Source organism: Pteropus medius, unplaced genomic scaffold (assembly GCF_902729225.1).
Source record: "Pteropus medius unplaced genomic scaffold, Ma_sr-lr_union100, whole genome shotgun sequence".
Classification (NCBI taxonomy): domain Eukaryota; kingdom Metazoa; phylum Chordata; class Mammalia; order Chiroptera; family Pteropodidae; genus Pteropus; species Pteropus medius.
Window position 1 is genome coordinate 17,627,489 of NW_024352786.1, and position 22,411 is coordinate 17,649,899.

The 22,411-nt window shown below is 38.7% G+C and overlaps 1 protein-coding gene across 7 annotated transcripts in view; it reads right to left on the bottom strand.

Moving 5' to 3' along the window:
- The window catches only part of RBPJ (recombination signal binding protein for immunoglobulin kappa J region), a 92,898-nt gene extending 84,580 nt beyond the window's left edge, over positions 1 to 8,318 (bottom strand). For 3 of the 7 annotated variants that reach the window (XM_039848769.1, XM_039848771.1, XM_039848772.1), the window contains exon 1: positions 7,994 to 8,113. Coding sequence is in view for 2 of the 7 variants with exons in the window: in XM_039848767.1 (XP_039704701.1) it covers positions 8,227 to 8,285 (59 nt within the window). In the remaining 5 variants the exon portion in view is untranslated. Of the gene's footprint in view, positions 1 to 7,993; positions 8,126 to 8,226 lie in introns of those variants that run through there. The other 4 variants (XM_039848768.1, XM_039848767.1, XM_039848770.1 and 1 more) reach the window with 4 other exon arrangements.
- Positions 8,319 to 22,411: the final 14,093 nt, after the last annotated feature.

Sequence of the window (22,411 nt, forward strand, 5' to 3'; positions counted from 1 at the left end):
CAGAAATATTTTAAATGCTACAGCAGATGTACACAAACTTAAGTATTCGGCATTTATTTAAAAGCAAAAAGGAACAAAAACACTTAGATAGGTTCTCTTATACTTGTTCACCTCAGACTTTCCCATTTCTAATTACTTCATCACTCAGGTTTCAATTGTTCAGTTGTTTTTCTCCCACATTCCTTATCCACACTTGCCCCAACCCATCTTATCCTTTGCATTCTACTCCAGAAAGGGGGAGGAAATGGACCTATTTACTGAGCATCTACAGCTTCCAGAACTGACCAAGGCATTTTATTTCCCCTATCTCATTTAATCCTCACATCAATACCATGAAGTATATTATATTCTCTCGTTTTTTTAGACAAGGGCAAGACTTAGACACGGATCTATTTTGGAAATAGTGCACTGATTCCAAAGCTCCCTGTGCCACCCTGCTTCAGAGAGAGCTCCTTTGTTTTCCTATTCCCGGGCCTACCACTGAGATAAGACTTTAATTACATTTTTCTTGTGGTCTCTGTCAACTTCCATTTATTTTGCCCTATTTATATCCAGATTCACCTCTTCGAAAACAGTCAGTGACACTGCCCCCCATATCCGATTGATATTCGAATCCTTTGCTTAACACTCAAGATCCTCTAAGAGGTTCCGGCCACTTTTCCAGTTTAATTTTCTACCACTCCCTACCAACTCTCACGTTTTCTATAACTCTCCTCCAATTAAGATAATCATTCACACTTCTGTGTTCCACCATCATTATACAAACACGCACTCAGAACCTCTCATAATTATCCATGTACTTTCCACTATATCATGAGCTTCACCAGACCATTTCTTAGCCATCTTTCTAAGACCAATATATAGCAGCATCTTACACCTATAAAGTGCTCAACAACTTTTTTTAATATGTTATTAAAACAATTACTAAGGAGAACCACTAAAAAGCATAGTTATACTTTTCATTTCCTTAACCCTTCCTTTGTGTCTGAGGACCTCAATGTTTTTGCTTCCTCCAGTTGGTGTGTGGATAAGGAGCTTTGTATAGAACTACGTAATTTTTTGAATGAAAAATTTTCTCACACTCAAACCAAGATAAATGATTTTTTAAAATGTGCTGAGAACTATGGAGACAAAAAGTTCAGTGACTGACACGGGTTAGAGAGGAAGGAGGAATAAAAAGGTGGAGCATAGAGAATTTTTAGGGCAGTGAAACTACTCTGTATGATACTACAATGGCAGATACACTATACATCTGTCTAAACCTAAAGCACCCACACCAAGAGTGAACCCTAATGTTAATACAGACTTGGGGAGATAATAATGTATCAGGGTAAATTTATCAATTTTAACAAATGTACCACTGTGCTGGGGGATATTGATAATGGAGAAGGCTATTTATATGTAGGGGATGGGAGTACATGGAAATCTCTGTACCTTCCCCTCAATTTATTGCTCCAAAAAAAATGAAATCCATTAAAAAAAAAAGCATGCTAGCAAAATAAAGCAAGATTTTAGTGGGTCTGCAGTTTTCCAAAAAAGGAACAAACACACTTGTTCCAATTATGCAAACCAGTTTAAAGCTAGTATATTCTGTCTGGAGCAAGACTAGCTCCAAAATAAGATGTTTATAATAATAATTTTTAAAAATCCACAACACTGTTTCTATACTTTATAAGCCAATTAATATTGTAGTTATAGAACACAATCTTTACCACATTAATAAGATTTTATAAAGTGATAAACATTTTTCCTAGTTATATAAACTTTTATGAAAAGCTATTCTTATTCATTTACAATTCTATCACCTAACAATGCGCGCGCGCGCGCACACACACACACACACACACAAACATTAGCTCTAATACCAAATTAAAAGTTCTAAATATATAAAAGGTAGCATGGGAAAAGAATTAAAAGGGTCAACTTGATTTTTTAGTGTATTCTATCTCACATCCAACAGCTGCAGCATTTTCAATGCAAGGCTTTTGCAACTTAGGGTACCTAAGCAGTGGTTTCTATCTTCTCCTTTCTGTAAACTTAAAATAATGTAAATATTCCCAAGACTGCCATAAACATGACCAACTGACTGAAAAGCTGTTATGCTTATCATCATGAAATGTCTCAACACAACAAATATACACAAATATTTATATAGATTACTACCAATTATACAAACCAAGCCAGAGTGCCTTAGATCAGGGGTTCCCAATCCCTGGGCTGCAGACCGGTACCAGCCAATGGCCTGTATGGAACCGAAACGCACAGCAGGAGGTGAGCAGTGGCAGGCAAGCAAGCAAAGGTTCATCTCTATTCACAGCAGCTCCCCAGTGCTAGCTAGCAGCATCACCGTCTCAGCTCCATCTCAGATCATCAGGCATTAGATTCTCACAGGAGCACCAGTCCCTGGTGCCAAAAAAGTTAGGAACCGCTGCCTCAGATGCTTGCTTTTCCCCATAGTAAGTTATGTTTAGGAAATACATTACCCTTTTCACACCATTAGGATACCGTTTCGCATTCCCTGGGGCAGAAGCAGACCTAATGAGGCATAAGTGACACCATGGTGTTATGCCAGGCCTAAGGGTGTCTGAGAGATGGTAGCAGTTAGGCATTCAACATTCCTACATTATTACAGCTGTCCAAGCAGAGAAGAAAGCAGTAAGAAGTAGACCCCAAAAAGTTGGGGGTGACTCAATGACAACATCTGTGGTCAAACAGTAATTTACCAAGTATGTCTGCTCAAAATGCCAAAGCACATATTTCAAGGGCTGCGGTCCTCTGCACTAAATACACTGCTGCCTTCCTAAAACATGACCCACAAACCACAGGTTGCAATATAAAAAGTCCATCCTGAACCCTGCCTGTGAAAGGTTACTAGGAGAAACCAATTGTTATAATTAAAATATTGTATAGAATGCTTTACTATTTACAAATGACTTATAAATTGTTGTATTTGACTTTTATAATTTCATACATTTTACCTTGATAGTCACAATGTGTCTGGCAGATAAATACATAACATTATCATTCCCTATTTTATAGAGGTAGAACCTGAAGCTTGGAGAAATCATCTATAAGTAATCTGTCCACAAGACCTGAGTCTCTCAAGATTATCAACTTATTTGGTTCAATGGCATGGATCACCCAAAAAAGCAGTCTAATGTATCTTATGATTTAATGTATATCCTTATGCATCTAAATACTTAAAACACTTTAAAATAATGAAACCATCTGAGCAACACTTGTCAACCATTAAAAAAATGTGCAATTTAAGCTTGTCAGTTTTGTAAAAACAATACAGTATTTTCTAATAATCCAAAAGGAACTTTTGCCCTAGAGTTTTGCTATAATGTTCTTAGGGGTTAAGAGATTACCTGTAGCTGAAAATATGAACTCCTTTGAGTACTTCAGCAATTAAATTCCCTACAGAATCAAAACATTCCCTGAATATATCAAATTCTGCCTACATGAACCATATTACATCAAGGTTTCAAAGCACTTAAATCCTTTGCTCAAAAAACTTTTTTACTGAGTCCCCCTATCATATGCAAAATACTCTTTTGATTAAAAGAATATAAAAATGATTAAGGAAATGATATCTACCACCAAGTAACTAATAGCCTTTGGATGTGACAATTACAATTTAGTATGACACTTCCAAGAGACTTATATCAAGTCCTATAAGAACACGCGGGAGAAGCACCAAAACCAGCTGGATCTGGTTAGAATATCCTGACCTAAGTCTTAAATAATAACCCACCAATACCAGCACTTTTCCAGCACAGGAGAAATTAAACTGCTGAGCCCATGCAGGGAACTCCAAGTTCTTAAATATGGTTGGAGGACTGAATATGAAGGGAGAGAAGGGCAAACAGTTCCGCTGGAGAAAAAGTAAATAAAATAGATACAGAGGACTTACATGCCATGCTAGCTAACATTTTTTTGAGCACTTGCTATGTGTCAGCCAGGCAGGCATCCTACTAAACATTTTCTTGCATTTAATCTTCACAACAACCCACAGAGCTAAGAATAATTATCTTGCAATTGATGGAAGAGGCAAGGAGAGGATAGATCTGTCAATGTTACAGAGAGTTTAAGTGGCAGAGACAGAAATGGAACCCATTTCAAATTAAATCCTCAATGTGAGTTCATAAACTATCCACTCTCTGCTGCCTCTCTTAATGAAGGCTGCTAGGGGGAGCCATTGAAAGGTTTTGTAACTAAGGAGTGAAGTGATCAGATTTGTTCTTTAGAAAGACTGTGTGGAAAATGGATAAAGAGAGCGAGCCCAGAAGCAGAAAGAAGCTGCCCACGTCTGCAGTAACCCAGGTGAGAGGTAATGAGAACATAAAGTGTGGCAATGAGGATGAAGGAAACAGATTCAAGAGATTTTTCAGGAGAGAAAATTATCAGTTCTTAGTGATTAAATATAAATGGTTAGTTTGTGAGAATTCTGGCTTGAGGAACTAGTTGGGATGTGATATCACCTACCAGGAATAGATATGCAACAGGTGTTGTTTGTTCAATAAATATCTACAGTGTCTCCCAAATGCAAATCTGAAATTACAGTACCAGATGTTAGAAAATATTCTTGAGAACAAATGATAAAGCATTCAAAATAGAAGGTATATTGAAAATTAATCATTACTATTAACAGAACAGAGTCTAGTGAAAACATTTTGTGGTATTTTTTTAAATACTACTACATGCAGAAAACAAGTCAGTAGAAAAGCATCCCACGATTTTACAATGTTATTACATTTGAGTTTGACAGACCTTCAACTCTTATACGACACACATACACCACCCTGTAATTTGTTTTACTTATTCCTCTCCCTCTAAATTTGTGGGGGAAGATATGTCTGTTTTATTACCCAAATTATAATACATATTTGGGGTTTTTTTTCATCCCACTATCACCACTGTGACTTGCCAAGAACTTAGTTCATAACCTCCTACTTGACTTCCTATAAAATATGACCTACTTCACATTAGCTTAATTCAGTAACAATTCCTAGACTTTAACCACACACCTTTCATCCAAGGATGCCCTCTGCAAATCTTAAAGCACAGCAATCCTGTGCAGATGTGGCAAGTTGTTACAATTCCCGTTTTACTACATAGTTAGGAAGTTGGCCCAGGGGAAGTAGAGTAACTTGGAAATAATCACAAAACCTGATGCCAAAAATAACAACTTTTAGCCAATCCATGAGAAAATACTGCCCCTAGTTGAAATAACATGAAAATCGGTATTAGGAGAAAGCAAAATACAAAATAATGTTTTAAAGCCAAGTCCTAGGTTCTTAAAATTTATTTTTAAAAAACAACCAAATACTAGAATTAAGATGTGCAAGAACTTTCAAACACACCATTTTTCCCTCTAATACTTTATCCATCTACAGTGCCAAAAAATGACTTAATGAATTACAGCTGGCAAAAATGACTCCCCCCAAACCATTTTTTTCTTAGCTACTTAAATGATATTGATAGAAATCTGTTAGTATAGGACAAGAGGTAACTTTTAAATGAACCTATCTGCTTAAAATCTAATACCTAGAAAAATATATTAGATGTAAAAATACTGCAAGTGAGCCTCATATTTTTTCCTGAAAATATACTCTCTGCAGACCCCCCATATGCATGAACAATAAACTTACAGCTTTACTCATCAATAATAATAAGACTCCCAACCACAGCTCATGCTGTATGTTTCTAAATATACTATTGTTTGATATAACTTAGTAAAGGCACTCTTTCACTTAGTCACAAAATAAAGGCTTTACACAATTTAGAAACAAAAAAACGATTTGTAAAAGTTGCTTTCATGGTGTTTGTGCCATCATTCTTACATGCCCAAGTCAGAGCAAAGTACCTTCCATTATTAAAGTATTTACACTCTGCTTATAGTGAGAAACAATACTATGCTCAAGATTTTACCTTCAAAAGAATTATACACTAAGAACATGTAAGGGATATGAAAGATTAATTGGTAAAATTAATTTTGTGCAAATTTTCACAAAAGCCAGACATATCAATCATAAAACATGATTTTCTGTTAATTAAAATGCAAATCACAATGTTCTAATTACTAATACTAATCACAGCCTTCGGGAAAAAAAATGCTTTCTGCTACGCCAACGTTCCTCACACTAAATCTTGTATATCTTCTACCAATAGCACTTTACATGGACCTTTAGTTTATAAATGAAATAATATTCTATTTGATTTTAAGGGTAATATATCTTCTAAAAGTAATGATCAACTAGTCTGGGGCAGGCAGGACCTCCTGAACTATATATTCAGTCTAGAAATCCTGGTAGCACCAGAATATTCAGGTCATTCAAATACAGACCATCTTCCCCCTACTCACACCAACCCCAACTCCAAGCTTTTAACACCACCATGACAAAAGCACTCTGAACAATTTAAAACTCCTTTAACATCAGAAGTGCCTTTACCTTAAGACTATTACTTAACTGTCTTTTCATTTTATTTCATTAATGCATTCCACAAAGAGTCTAGAAGTAGTATTCATCAACTAGAAACTGCAGAATTAAGTGCTTTCAACTCCAAAGACGGGGCAGAAGGGTTCTCATAAACCTACAGAGCGAAAGCGCATAACTGTAAACTATCTAATGATTATAAAAAGTAAAACGTTTACATTAAATTCACAAGCAGGACCCCTTCTTTTTCTTACAAAGCAGGAGTCACTGATAAAATAACTAGAGTCTAGAAAACGCTGAAATTATCCGCCCCAACGTTCACAAGTTTGTAACATCAAAATTCACTAACTGCTGTTCAAATGAATATCCAATGTGGATATCTGAAACTATTCTCACACACTAACAGGAAAAAAAATAATAACCTTGCGCCCCTTCTAACCGTCCTACAAAACCCTCAGGTAACCCAAAAGCAAAGCTACGACAGCTGCCCTTGGCCTAGGCCGTCAGAAACCAAGGGCCCGGGGGGCAATAATCAAGAGACCCGATCTTTTTCCAGGGTTACTGTTTCCAAGCATAACAACCATGGGCCCAAAGAGACGCGAAGAAAACTGAAGACCTTGTAATCCCTTGGGGAAGGGGGGTGCGCGCGTAATCCCGAGAGAAAAAGGGTGCGGAGGGGAGGAGTGCCAGAGAAGGAAAAGTAAGTGTCCCCAAGCATCTTTCAGATCCACAAAAACAACTAACAGTAGGGTCTGTCTGCTCGTACAAGCACCATATGGAGTCCCCTGGGCTGAGACAGTTCAGCCGACATATCCAGTGGGTAGAGGATAAATCAACCGATGATGGGAGGGGAATAGTGGTGCCAAGAGAATAAGCCACTGGATGGGGAAGACAAAGCCTCTAAGGGTGATCAAGAACCAAAGAGGAAGGTGAGAGGGTAACACATGAGAAAAATAACAGGAGAAAAATTAAAAGAAAGAAATCTGGTGTCGGGGCTGTGGCAGGTCACTGAGCTACCAAACAGAATGGGGCACAACAAAGGGGCACGGGAGGAAGGACAGCTGAGGGGAGGCGATGGAGAAGGGATGCGGGGCGCGATGGGTCGGACAAAGCGCCCAAGGCGGCGAAACAAAGGGCCGGGGGTAGAGAGTCGCGGGGGGCAACGGGGGAAGACAAAGCGCCCGGGGCCAGAGGCACCGGCCGGGCGAGGAGGGGACGACGGCCCCAAGGAACAAAGCTGCGCGGAGTTAGGAGGCTGAGCCCGCGGGAGGTGCGCGGCGGGCACGGCGCCTGCGGGCCCCGCGCTCCCGGCCGCACTCTCGCCCGCACCCGCCAGCCTCGCCGCCGCCCGACCTCACGCGCCGGAGCCCAAGCCACGGCGACGCGGAGGGGGCAGCGCACGGCCACACGCCACCGCGCTCGGCGCACGCGACGCAGCCCCCGCTATCCCCGGACGCCAGGCGCGCCGCGGCTCCCGAACCCGCTGCCGGTCGCGGGCTGGGAGACGCCCGCAACTTTCCCGGTTTCCAGCGCTCCAATTCCCCCAGACTTACCCTGTCACAACAGGCGCCATCTTCCACAAACTCTCGCCAAAACTCCAACCCTCGCGAGATTCCCCCCGACGCCTTCCCTAGTCCCTCTCCCCCGCCCCTTCCCTTTTTCCTCACTCCTCGATTCCCCCCAGTCCCCGCGCTCCTTCTGCCCTCGCAGCCGCCGCGAAGAGCCAGACGCCTCGCGCCGCGCGCGAAGTAGGGGATCCTGCTCTCTGCCTTCCCTGGAAACCTACCCAAGCGATGGAGCATGCGCAGGCGGCTCCTCCGCGGGCGAGCCCTCCGTGTGGTCCATGGGGAGCACTCCGGTTATCCGGGTTTTCAGACGCGCCCTGAGGGACGTACGTGGAGACTGAGGAAAACCGGAGGGGATTACAACGGGGACGGGGAATGGAGGGGTCAGGAGGCGGGGCCGAGGGGAAGGGAGGAGGGGTCCTGGGAAAATCTGCCGCGTTTCACAGGCCTAGATGAAACACCTCCTCAAATGGGTGTTTTCCAAGTGGCTTCCCGCTCACTCTGGTTCCCAGCCCTTTTCATTCATTCAAACGTTCATTGGACGTCTCCTTTATGCTAATGTCAGTGTTAGGTGCTAGAGCTACTGATGCCTGGATTTCAGGCGAGTGAGCAAACCAGGAACTATCTTCGTTCATTCGACCCCATGCTAGCGGAGAGATGGACACGAGTACAATGTGGTTCGACCCTCCAGAACTATGTAAAGGGAAAACTTTTGCAGTTGAGCTCTATCTCCTTAGCTTTTTTCTTGGGCGTGAAATGAGGTCAGGCCAAGGCCTCTGGCAAAGACGTTCCTAATGTCCACCTCGCGTACACACGCCAGAGTGCCGCGTAGTTTTTCTCCTGAGGTGAAAAATGCGTCGGACTTGAGAGCCTCCAATCCCCAGCCAGAGGTCCCCCTTGGGCAGAGCTGCCTACTGTGTGAGCCTCTCTAGAACCTCACTGCGGCCCCCAGCCGTGTGTGAACATAGGTTGTACATAGGAACGGACTCTGCCCAGGCCATCCCATGGGGCTGGCACAATTAAGAACGCTGATCGCTGCCGAAAATTTACTTTAGGTGACCTAAGCCTTGAAGCCCCCGAGCAAACTTGGCCCAACTGGGCATTTAACAAGAAGATGCATAGCCCGAACCCCGCCCCCCTACCTGCGGCACCCCTTTCTCCCGCCCCCCCACCCCCATCCTTTCAATTCCTAGAGATTCCCAGAACCAGCACTGCCTCCCGCAGGGAGCCCCAAAACCCGGAGAACTGGAATCCGCTGCCTGAAACCTACTGAACGCGCTGCAGGACTGGCGCGGCACGCGCGAACAATACTGCGCATGTGCTCAATGCGGGCAGCCCAGTCTCACGCTACACCTCCTTCCCACCGCCTTCCAGTACTCGACTCAGACACAACACGGGCCGTGGGAAATTTTGTAAACCTCGCGAGAACGCGCCCACTGTTGTCTATGCTTTTGCCCCAAATCTCGCGGAGTCCAGGCGGGACAGGTGTTTGTCTAGTGCAGCTCCGGGCGCTGTTCGTGCCGCGCGTGCCCGGGCGGCGGGCGGCGTGCGCGGGCGGGGTGGGAAGGGAGCGGCTCCGCGTGGAGGCGGGGCGGGTGGGCGCGTGGCTGAGAGTGCCGAGAGGAGGGAGGCCCGGACTGGGCTCGAGGGCCTGCACACACAAAGCGTTAAGCTTTGTGAAAGAAAACTAGGTCCAGAGCGGGAGGGTCTAAAGGAAGAAGGGGAAGCCAGGAGATTAGAAACTCCTCCTGATGTGGATAGTAAGAGGTCAAACTCTAGGGTAGGAGGAGCCCCAGGCCTCTCCCCTGGGGAGGTTTCCTGTCGCCCTACACGAGCCTGGTACTTTCCTAAAATGTGTTAGACGCCGCGTCTCGGCCTCCGGGCGCTGACAACCCCCAGTGTCGGCTTTGAGTCATGCCTCTGAGTCACGTAGTCTGGCCATCACTTCGCTTTTAAACAAGTCCGGATTCTCGTAGCTACTCTCTTCTAGCAACTGGGTTTTTTCTATCTGATCTACCCGCTGGCCTCGCAAGTTAGGTATAGGAAAACCTGCTCCCTGCGCTCTTGCGCTGTTACTTTTATACAGATTCCGCCTCCCATTCAAGGACACATTTTTTAAAATTTCTTCCCCGCTATTCTCTTTCTAGCTTTTTAAAGTGATCCCTATATAAGTTTCTGTTCTTGTTTTTTTTTTTTCCTGCCCTCCCACTAATACGATTTAAAATACTGGTTTTGCTTTTTTTAACCTTTCTATTTGTTGAAATATTCATTCCATTTTAAGTATTATTTCGTCAGATCCTTTAGTGACAACTGTTTTAAGTGCATCCCTTCTTTTTGGATTATTTGTCCAGTAAATTCCAGGTTACGTTTTCTCCAGTCAGGCCCATTTCACATTGCTCTGGTGTAGTTTCTGTAGCTTAGCTTAGCATCGCCTAGGAACTGGTGTCTTAGTGACATCATAGACCCACAAATGCAGAATAGAATTCGGTTTTGATTTTTGGAAGACAGTGAATCCTCTGGGGCTCCTGTTCTGGTTATATAATGAACAAAAAAATGAAGTTGTTCAGTTGTTGTCAAGGTTGTGTGCGTGCATGTGTGCATTTACCTATCCCTTTAAGTATTTCACACAGTAAAAGAGAAGATATAAGGACTTTTAATACAGTATCTCAGTATAAGTCTGATTTGGAATAGGATTGCTCAGAAGGAGGACAATATCCATGGGCAGACAGACATTCCTTTAAGCCTTCATCCCAAGAAGGCATTTCAATCATTTTCTAGTCTAGGCCATTAATCTAATTTGGAACCATGGCCATCTGAGGACCCCAGCCATGGAAAGCCAAAGCAAGCACAAGTCAAATCACAACTCATCTTGGTCCTAAAACATGCTCCGCTTGCATTCTTTCCCCATCTGAGTAAATGACAACTGTCCTTCCACTAAGTTAAGCCAAGAACCTTGGAGTCATTCTTGCCTTCTTTTCCTTTCACATCCACATCCAATCTAACAAAATCATGCTGGCTCCACTTTCAAAATAAGGCCCACAGTCCAAATAATTCCACACCTCTATGGCTACCAGCCCAGTCTAACCCATCTCATTTCTCACCTGGTTTACAGGAAGTCTCCTAAATGGTTCTCCCTTCTTCCATTCTTGCTTCTCTCACTCTTTCTGTTCTCAATAGAGCATTCAGAGTAACCCTATAGAACTTGCCAATGGTTTTCCCATTTCACCATGAGGACCTATGCAATCTGGCCTGCCACCCAAACCCCTGACCTTCCTAACATCACCTCTTCTTCCTCTTTTCCCTGCTTACTGAGCTCTAAACCAGCAGGCTGCCTTGCTGTTCCTAAAACATAATGACTTCTACCTTTGCTCTTTCCCTTAGATGCTTATGGCTCATCTGTTCTCTGCTTTCAGGTCGTTGCTTAATGTCACCTCAGTAAGGGCTTCTCTGACCACCCTTCACTAAAGTAACTCCTCATACTCCATATTCCTTCCTTTATTTTCCCTACAGAACTTATCATAAACTAACATACCATATATGTTACAGGTGTATTGTTTACTCTCTGCTTCCTGGCATTATAATCTTAATGAGTGCAGGGACTTCTATTTTATTCGTTATTCTTCAAGCCTCAGTCACTAGAACAATGTCTGGGCCTAGTGCATAATAGACGCTCAGTAAGCATTTGTCAAATGAATGGGATGTTTTCTACTTTAGAGCAGAGTAGAACTTATTCTCAAGACTCACTAAGCCTTCTAGGGCTCAAAGCTGTATTGCGGTTAGATCAGTAATGAATACCCCAGTGCCAGCCTGCCTGTAGAGGAGAAAAGAGCCTAAAGAGCGGGCATCTGTGTTGACTTTCTGCCAAAAAAAATTCTTACTCCTGGATTAGACCAGTAGATGAGCCTACACTTACTTGAAAGGTTTCCATTACTATCCATTTTAGAACCTCAGGAAGGAAAAACACTATTGGCAGAATATTAAAAAACGTATCCTCATGTGTTACTAGTAGGAGTGAAAATGGGTGTAATCTTTATGAAAACCATTTTGAAAAAACTTTCTACTATCTGTTAATCCTATCATTTCATTTCTAGAAATCTATCTTACGAATATATTTACACGTGTGAAATTACTTATATTGCAGCATCATTTATGTAAGAGAATACTGGTAACAACCTAAATCAAGTGATGTCTTATTTTTTTTAAAAAAAAAGTCATGATATATGCATAGAGTTGAATAGTATTCATCTGTTTATAAACCAAGGCTGCTTTTCATATACTTATGTGGAAAGATCACAAAGTTTAAAAAAGCAAGTTGCAAAATAGTGATAGATAAATATATAAAATATCTCTGAAAGAACACAGTAGAAACTGTAATAGCTTCCCTCTAAGGGATTCAAGGGTTTGATGACATAGATGAGGCATGGCTTATCTCACAGCTGGCTACCTTGGATCCTTTGAATTTTGTACCAACGGCATGTATTGCCTATTCAAAATGTAAAACGAAAAGAAAAAAGAAAAAAAAAGGAATAAATATGCAAGAAGAAAAAGTGACCAAATAGTTTTCTTTCATCCACTTACTAAAAAACTGTTTTCTAATAGAAGTTATGAACATGATCTACCACCTCAATAGCATTGAGAACTGTGGAACTTCACCCCAGTCATTTGGTCATATTGAATACATGGTCCCTTCAAACAGTGAGTTTAGAGTCTCTGCCACTCCACATCAGGCATGATCTTTGGTAGTTTATAAAGATGGATAAGTCAGAGAACTCTGGGGACTTCCTGGCTAATTCCAGGATAGAGGTATGAGTTTAATGGCATTGGAGTACAATGGAAGAAGCACCTAACTCTTACCTGATAGGCCCAGGGAAACCTTGCAAAGGTAACTTTTGAACTGACTCTTAATGGAGTGGAAGTTTAAAAGACAATAAGAAGAGGACACATAAGCACAGAAAACAGCATGTTCAGGCTATGAGGTGTGAAACAGCATCTTGTATTCAAGAGAACTCCAGGTGGGGGGTTGGTGCATGTAGTTGCTGAGGGTAGGGGAGGCGGAGAGAAGGTAATGGAGGATAGGCATCCTAAGCAGGGTTGCAAGAAGGACCTGGTAGAAAGGAGGTCCTCAAAAATTATGAACATGGTCTGAGGTGGACCTCAGAATTACCTGGGGCCCACTCCCTAAGAATAAATGAGCAAATTTGGGTTAGAGCCCAGGAACAGGTATTTCCAGGAGGCTGGACAGGAATTCTGATACAAATTGTCCATGAACCAAGATTTGAGAAGCTTTCTACAGCCATGCCACCCTGAACAAGCCCGATCCCCTCTGATCTCGGAAGCTAACCAGAGTCGGACCACCTAGGAAAACCAGGTGCTGTAGGCATAACAAATAAAAAATAAGGATTATAAGATGACAAAGTCCTTGCAATCTGTGAAGTCAACCAAGGGTTGCTTTGCCTAAAAAAATTTAAAAAAAAAAAAAGATTTAAGAAGCTTTGTTGTAGGAATTAGGCATGATCTTTCTTCAGGAGTTTCACATTAATGAGAGTAATGGCATACATATTACTTTTTAAAAAACAAATAAATGAAATATTTAAATATTAAACAAGACGAGTTTGTGAACCCCTGAGTAGAGTCAATGGGTATGTGAAACAGTGACACTGAGATAAACACATTCCTAAAAGGGTCACATTTTGCTGTGGTGCTTTGAACGCAGTGACACATTTGAGCAATGCTTTCATTCTAAGATTAAGTTATACCATCTCAGATTAATGAGACACACTAAAACATGGAAAATTTTACTGGGCAGCCTCATGATGGGGACTATGGGCTCTAGTATGTAATGTGTGGTATACCGGCTGTAAGACCTTAACACAAGTTCTTTAATTTAGTGCCTAAGTTTTCCTGCTTGTAAAACAGAGATAACTGCACCTAATTCATAGAGTTGCCATGAGGATTTAACGTGTTTATTATGTCTAAAGCACATAGAATGATACCTGTAACATGGTTTTAGTATTGTTCATTTTTATCATTTTTATTCCATAAATCTGTAAGTTGCATTCATCTAATGGAAAATTCTTGAAAACATGTCAAAATGTCTTTAAAACTTCAAAAATCAATGTTAAATTGGCCAAATGCAGTGATGATTTTATCAAGATTGGTGTTAATTCATTTATTGTGTCCCACTCAGAAATGACAATATCATGATTATTGTAATTTAATTTCTAAGAGGTTCACATGTCCAAATATTTTGTCTTAGATGGCCACTGAGAACTTCTGAAGATGTAAAGCTGGGTTGAATGTGATCAGATCATAAAATGGCTGTGTACCTAAGAAAGCATACTGGTAACTCACATTAGAAATTAGGAACCATTTACTCCTCAGAAGTTTCTTAATTCATGGTCTTCTTTCATTTTTATGTCCCCCCTCCCCACGTTAAATAACAGTATCTCTACTATTTTCTACTATGTGTTAATCAAGGTTAATAAAATATACAGAAGATTGACAGCGTAAAGAAGGATTTCATCAGACTGTGTAATTCTATAAGGAGAAGAAGCTCTAACTTTAGGATTGCAAGACACGAAGAAGAGACTGCAAGCTTTGGGAGAACTCGAGGAACAAAAATATTCACCCTTTTCTTTCCAATTGTGTTTGATTTTCACAGAATTCTTTGGTCCTGGAAATTTTAATTTTTTTTTTCAGCTGAAGTTAAGTTTTGCTTTATTTCCTAACATGTGCAGCAGTTCAAGAAGGTGAAGCAATAAAAAGCATGGGCCATTTACTCTAGTGATGTCGAACGAGAATGGAATCAAATGCACGTTCCGTGAGAAGAATGTGTACACATCTAAGAATTTGTCAGAAGTTTTCATAGCTAATGTAATTGGAAGAAAATGCTTCCATGTGTGACTGATACATCTTGTTCTTTTTATGACATGAACAAGATAAAGCCAATTAACACTATCTGTACAAAAAAATGACAATACCATGTGAATCCTAAAATTCCAGTGATCTATTTATAAAGGAATATATCTAAATTTTGATATCCTAAACATTTCCCTTTTCCTTGTATTACAAATTTCAGTGTTTTGGGGTTCTGTGTTGAGGCAATGTTGAACACCCATAGTTAAAAAAAAACAGCTTAGGTATGAAAGAAAGCATCATTGGACTAGTTCTACCATTGAGTCCTACCTTCACTAGCTGGCGAACTTTGGGCTAGCTTATTTTTCCTCATCTGCAAATGGGAAACATAAGACCTATTGCTTAGGGTCGTTTTGAGAATTAGCTGAGATATTATGTGAAATAACTGGGTACACAGTAGGTACTCGATAAATGTTACTTCTTTAAAAACTTTTCTCACCCATGCCAGTGCTCAATTTTCTATTCAATGGACTACTACCAACTGCCTTAGAGATTTGTTACACAGATCAAATTAGATACTTATGTAGATAATTAAATAGAATTGTCTCCAAATAAGTTCATTGTATTTATTTTTGGTTGGCTCATTTATTTGTAAAAATTTGACAATGGTTATATAGCAAATCATTAGAACACAAAAAAGATCCCTACATTTTCTTTTCTGGCTTATTAACCTTGGACACAGATGACCTTTATCAGTTTTACAAAGAGCCTACCAGAAAGGTTTCACTCTGCATCTGTGTTGCTTTGTGACACAGATAGTACAATGATAAGCATCAACCTTTGTGGCTAGCACCATGGTCCAAAATAGACTCAGGACTAAGATCAACTTTGGAACCATTCTATTCAAGCACTGACAAATAATGAGAGATAAACAATTCCCATCTTGTGAAATATTTAACCCTGTCAAAGACAACTGACTAACTGAGAATCCCCTTGAACATTATAATCAACATTGTACATTGCCAGTTTGAATAATTACCATTATGTCAGTATGTCAATATTTTTCATTTTAATAAACTTTAAATTTTAAATTGTCATGTCAACATGTGGAAATTTAAAAATCTTGTGAAATTACTGCAGAAAAAAGATAATTTTTAACTAAGCTATTACTAAATATTGAGTACAGACTTAGTTTTATGCAGTAGATGTGTCTGAAAAGTTTCATCTCAATCTCATAATGATGTATTTAATTTGTAAAATGCATTAGAGAATTTAAAGGAATGTTTTAAGATTCTTTCTTAGGTATTATAACTGGTATTGTCCTATACATATTTTTTCTACTTAAATGATTATTTAACTATAATCATATTTAGCATCCAATAGAAGGTAAACTAAATTATTTTAAGGTGTTATAAATATCTCACTAATGGAAAAATATTTCTCAAGATCTTAACTACAAATCACCTCCCATTAAGTACTTTGGACAGTTATGGAAATTTATACATGCGTTGTTGTTTTTTTTCTTCCAGTTTTCCAACTACTTGGCTTAAATTCTGTCCTCAGAATTACTTTTGATTTCAATAAGAGTTATAATCATCGTCTGGGAAAAGCATTTGGCTCCTACTTTACAAGTCTAAAGTTCTCCAGAAATGTTCTTGTGAAATGTGAATCTGATTTTCATCACGCAGTTTTACCTACATAGCATCATATTTTCCTTCACCTACAAACACTAAGTATTTTATTTTTAACTAGCACAGCTATATCTGTATTTGCATGGTACTTTCCAAGTTTCCAAAATAGGCAACAAATCACATAATCTAGGTAAAAACAAAGGACTTAAGAACTGAAAGAAAACTTCTGAAAATCAGATTACAATGGAAGTATTTAGTTTTATGCAATAGAGAGTTTTCAAAAATTATACTAATCTAACACGCAGCAGATCAGCTTTCTATTTAAAGTGATACTGTGATATGTAATTTGTGAAGTGACAATAAATATGATAGAGTCTACACTATCCTAAACCTTTCTAAAAACATTTCAGTCAGCACTCAGGACAAAGGTACAGGTAAGTAACTTTATCCCTGTTGTTACAGATGAGGCTCAGAGAGCATGACTTGCACAAGTTACACTTCTTGAAATGTAATTTATGATTGTTAGTGTGGTCTTTATTTTTTGCTATAGAAATTTAAATTATTTTATTATTACAACCTGATAGAAAATATCTTGTGTCAAATGTGCAGAGTATCAGATTATAATTGTGATAAATTAGAAAAATGTAAGTGCTAAGGAATGCAAAAAGACTTTTTAATAGCTGGAGATTATATATATATATATACACACACACGCACATGTATGTATGTATGTATGTATGTATGTATGTATGTATGTATCATAAGAACAAATAACAGTGAGTGGCTAAGGATGGGTGGCCAAGGCAGGAGAAAACCTAATACCCTTGTGGGTATTAGGATTTTTGCCACACTAATTATTTTTTTAAATAATTCACAAAAGATATCATAAGAAAAGAAAACTACAGACCTATAAATATAGACACAAAAATCTTCAACAAAATACTAGCAAATATCAAACAAACTAGGGACAGATTTCCTCAAACTGATAAAGGGCATCTATGAGAAATTCAGAAGCAACATCATATTTAAAGGTAAAAGACTGATACTTTCCAACATCTGGAAAAAGGCAAGGACTTCCATTCTTACCACTTCTATTCAACATTGTATTGGAGGTTCTAACTAGGCAACTCAGCAATAAAATGAAACAAAAGGCATCCAGATTGGAAAAGAGATGTAAAACTATTTTTATTTGCAGATGACATGATCTTATATATAGATAATTCTAAGGACTCTAATAAAAATTATTAGAGCTAATATTCAAGTTCAGCAAGGTTGAAGGTTACGAGGTCAATATACAATTGTATTTCTATTATGCTTGCAATGGACAATTCAGACAAAAAATTAAGAAAACAATACCATTTCAATAACTTAAAAAACAATAAAATACTTAGAAATTTAACAAAAGAAGCACAGTTTTATACTCTGAAAAACTATAGAACATTGTTGGAAGAATTTTTAAAAGAGCTAAAGAAACGGAAAACATCCTATGTCCATGGATTGAAAGATACTATTATTAAGATGGCAACCCTCCCCAAACTGATCTACAGATTCAACACAATCACTATGAAAATTCCAACTCTCCACTTTGCAGAAATTCACAAACCATTTCTCAAATTTATATGGACGTTCAAGGAACCCAGAGTAGCCAAAACAATTATGAAAAAGAACAAAGTCGAAGGTTTTATACTTCCTCTTTTTGAAACTTACTACAAAGCTACAATAATCAAGACTATGCAGTGCTGGCATAAGGTAGATACATAAATCAGTGAGAGTCCAGACACAAAACCTCAGATTTATGGTCAATTGATTTTCAACAAGAATACCAAAACAACTTAAGGCAGAGGGGGAATAGTCTTCAACAAATAGTGCTGGCCCAACCGGATATTCACATGCTAAAGAATGAAGTTGGGCCAGAACTTCACAACACATGAAAATGGCTTTAAACTGGGTCATAGACCTAAATGTAAAAACTAAAACTGTGAAATTCTTAGATAAAAGTATAGGAGTAATTCTTCATGACCTTAGATTAGCGAGTCATATCTAATTTTCTTAGATATGACACCAAAAATAGAAGCAACAAAAGAAAAAATAATAAATTCGACTTCATCAAAACTAAACTTTTGTGATTCAAAGGACACTATCAAGAAAGTGAAAAATATGCCTCATAGAATGGGAGAAAATTTGCAAATCTTATATCTGATAAGGATCTAGTATCTAAAATATATAAATGTATAAATAATAAAGAATTTTTAAAACTAAATAATAAAAAGACAAATAACCCAATTTAAAAATGGGCAAAAGATCTATATAGACATTTTTCCAAAGAAGATATGCAAATGGCTAATAAGTACATGGGAAAATGTTCAACAGCATTAGCCATCAAGGAAATGCAAAGCAACACCACAACGAGATACCATTTCACACCCACTAGGATGGCAATAATCAAAAAGACAGACAATGACAAGTGTTGGCATGGATGGAGAAAATAGAAACCTTCATACATTGCTGGTAGGAATGTAAAATAAAGCCACTTTGAAAAATAGTCTTGCAGTTCCTGAGAAAATTAAAGATAAAAGTTACCATATGATCCAGCAATCCCACTCCTAAATATATATATACCCAAGAGAACCAAAGACAGATGTCCACGCAAAAACTTGTATGTGAACTTTTATGGCAGCATTAATCATAATAACTAAAAAGTAGAAACAACTCAAATGTTCATCAGCTGAAAAATAGATAAATAAAATGTGGTATATCTATAAAATGGAAGATTATTAAGCCGTAAAAAGAAATGAAGTACTGACACATGCTTCAACATAGATGAACTTTGAAAAACACACTAAATGAAAAGCAAGTCACAGAGGTCCCATAGCGTATGATTCTTTATATAGAGTGTCCAGAATAGACAAATCTATAGAGATAGAAAGCAGGTTAATAATTGTCTGGGGCTAGGGAGTTTGGAGGTTGGTGGTGTTGTGAGTGACTGCTAAAGGGTATAGGACTTCTTTAGGAATAATGAAAATGTCTTAAAATTGTTTGTGGGATAGTTGTACCACTCTGTGAATATACTAAAAACCATAGAATGTGCATTTTAAATGGGTGAATTATATGGTATGTGAAGTATATTCCAATAAAGCTGTAAACAACAAAAAAAATGCAGAAAAAAAATTAAAATTTAACTTCATTCAATGAGATGCTTTAAAAATCACTGCAATCATAACCTTTATCTTAGTCACAAACTGATGTAAATGTTCGAGTGCAGGCAAATAAATAATGGACTTCATAAAAAATTAAGGAATAGTCGTAACTATGTCAGTTGATTTACCCTCTAGCTTCAACAGTAAGTTTGAGATTATATTTCTGACAAGGATAAGATTCCTTAACATTTCAGAAGTGGACTGATCTTATTTTAAGATAAAAAGGATAGTTGAAATTATTAAGTACCAACTTAATCCAAGGGACTTTATGTACATGATCTTATTTGATCCTCCCACATCCTTGAACAGGACTCCTACTCACCTTTTAATAGCTCAGGAAACTATAATCTACAGGAATTAAGTAACTCTCCTTACTTAGCTCACACTCACAGTTACGGATAAAGCTAAACGTGAATGCTAGGGCTCCTATAACCTTCCCAATCCCCCTGCCCTATGCTGGCCTGCTGGATCACTTTATCCCTCATTACCACTGGTGAATTAAGAACCCAAAGACTTGGGGACTTGTAAGGGAAATTGCGTAATGGGTATGCTAATGTTACTGTGAGGACCCAAGAATCAGGAGGACACCACCTCCAGGCCACTCTGGAGAGCTGGGGATGGGGGTGGGGATGGGACAAAGTTGGAAATAGAACTTCCTTATTTTCGAATGAGAGGAAAGAATGAAGACGTTGAAAAGAAAACCCCAAAGATTCCTTACAGGTCTAAAGTTTAGTCAATTTAAGGCTCTACTTTAATGGAGCTGAGATATCCTAGAATTCAAATAACTATTTCTTCTGACTTAGTCTTGTCCCAGGATCCATGATTGAGGTATCACTTTTAGGGCTCCAATGACTACAATTCCATCAGGGGGTGTGTTTTCAGACCCCTCCCCCTTAGTCGTATTCTTCTGGCAAAACGCATGCCATCAAAATCATCTCTGCAAATTTAGTCTTTTTATAACTCAGAAAAATTTTCCTTAGGCCTCAAATCAAACTTCCATCTATATCACGGCTACTTTTCGTCCTTCATTAAAATTGCCATTAAATATATGACAGATCACAAAAACTGTTTTATTTTCTTTAAATTTTATTATTTTTAGAATGGGTAATATGTACTTATGGATCAAAATTTAAAATTCAAAGCAAGAAATGTACCTAGGGTTGCCAGAGCTGGCAAATAAAAATAGAGGACACGCAGTTACAGTTAAATTTCAGATAAACAACAAAAAAATTTTTTTGTATAAATTTGTCCCATGCAGAATTTGAAACATATTTATAGTGAAAATTATTTGTTATTTATCCGAAATTCAAATTCAAGTGGGCATCCTGTATTTTAAATGGCAACACTAAATACAGAGAAAAGTAAGACTCCCTCTGGCTGTGGTTTCCCAGGGACCCAGTTGCTCTCTCAAAAGAAAATCCTACTACCAGTTTCTTCACTATCTTTCCAGGAATATTCCATAATCAGCTTTCTTTTACAGCAATCAGTTATCAAGCCCCGGCACAAAATAGAATCTGAGGAAAAAAAAAATCTAAACCGAAGGTAACGATGTCTGCGTTTTTAATTTGGACTCATAACAGTTACTAAAGAAACTTAATGGAAGCCATATGATGCATCAAGTGGGTAACCCTGGGTATGTTCCTTAAATTCTGGAATCATTTAAAAAAGGAGGATGATATTAAGATCTACCTCATATGTTTGTAGTGAATCTTAAGAAACACATGTAACATGCATACAAAATGCCTGGGACAAGGTAGGCATCCAATTGGCAGAGTCCCCTCCCTGTTCGGATGTTTTAGGGTATAAATTTGTTAATTAATTAATTAATTAATTGATTAATTTGCAAATTTCTTAAGTTCATCATGAAGGCTTCTGTCTGAAAGCACAGGCCAGATAAACTGACTCTGTCTCAATGTGACCTAAATGTGCCAGCAGGTGACACAGTGGTCTTATAGCCTCTACTCCACCTAATGCTTATATCATTCATGGCCCTGATGACTCAGTTTATCCCCTTCAACTTTCACCTTACCGAATCTATTCCTGTCATCCACTTACTCAAAAAGATATATTTACTGAACACCAACTAAGAGCCAGGCACTGTTCCAGGCACTGGCAAACAGGTTTGAGCAAATGCGACAAATATCACTGTGCCCAGGGGACTTGCATTCAAGGATGGAGACACAGATAATAAAAAGATAAATAAATAAGACCATTTTAAATAATGATAAAAGATATGCGAAAAATTAAACAGGAGCGAAAAATGCTAGGGGGAGAGGGAACCTGGCTATTTAGGTTCACTGCCCTCTTAATAGTAAATTCCTTTCATCATACTTAAACTGTTCAAAGTACTTTAATTGTGTAGTTCTTGTAAAAAAGGTTATTAAACAATATAAGGAGAGAGCAACAACCTTTATAATTTCTATGTGCTCTTTTTGTTGGGTTTATTTTTCTTCTCATCATGGATAATTGGAATTAAGTATTAGTTTCTCATATCTTCCACAAGTGTCTCCAACAGAATTTTTATGTTCTAGTTTGTGTTAAATAGAAGTGAAATAGTAAGGAAAATATTTTAAGGGAAACTTGGACAGTTTTTTAAAACATCGTTCTTGATCATTTAATTTACTGAAAGGAGATGCTGCTGTATTTCTTGATTTAGCTGCAACCATTCTTTTTGTTGACTTAGAGTTATGGTTTTATTTGTTGTTTTGTTCGATATTGGAAAC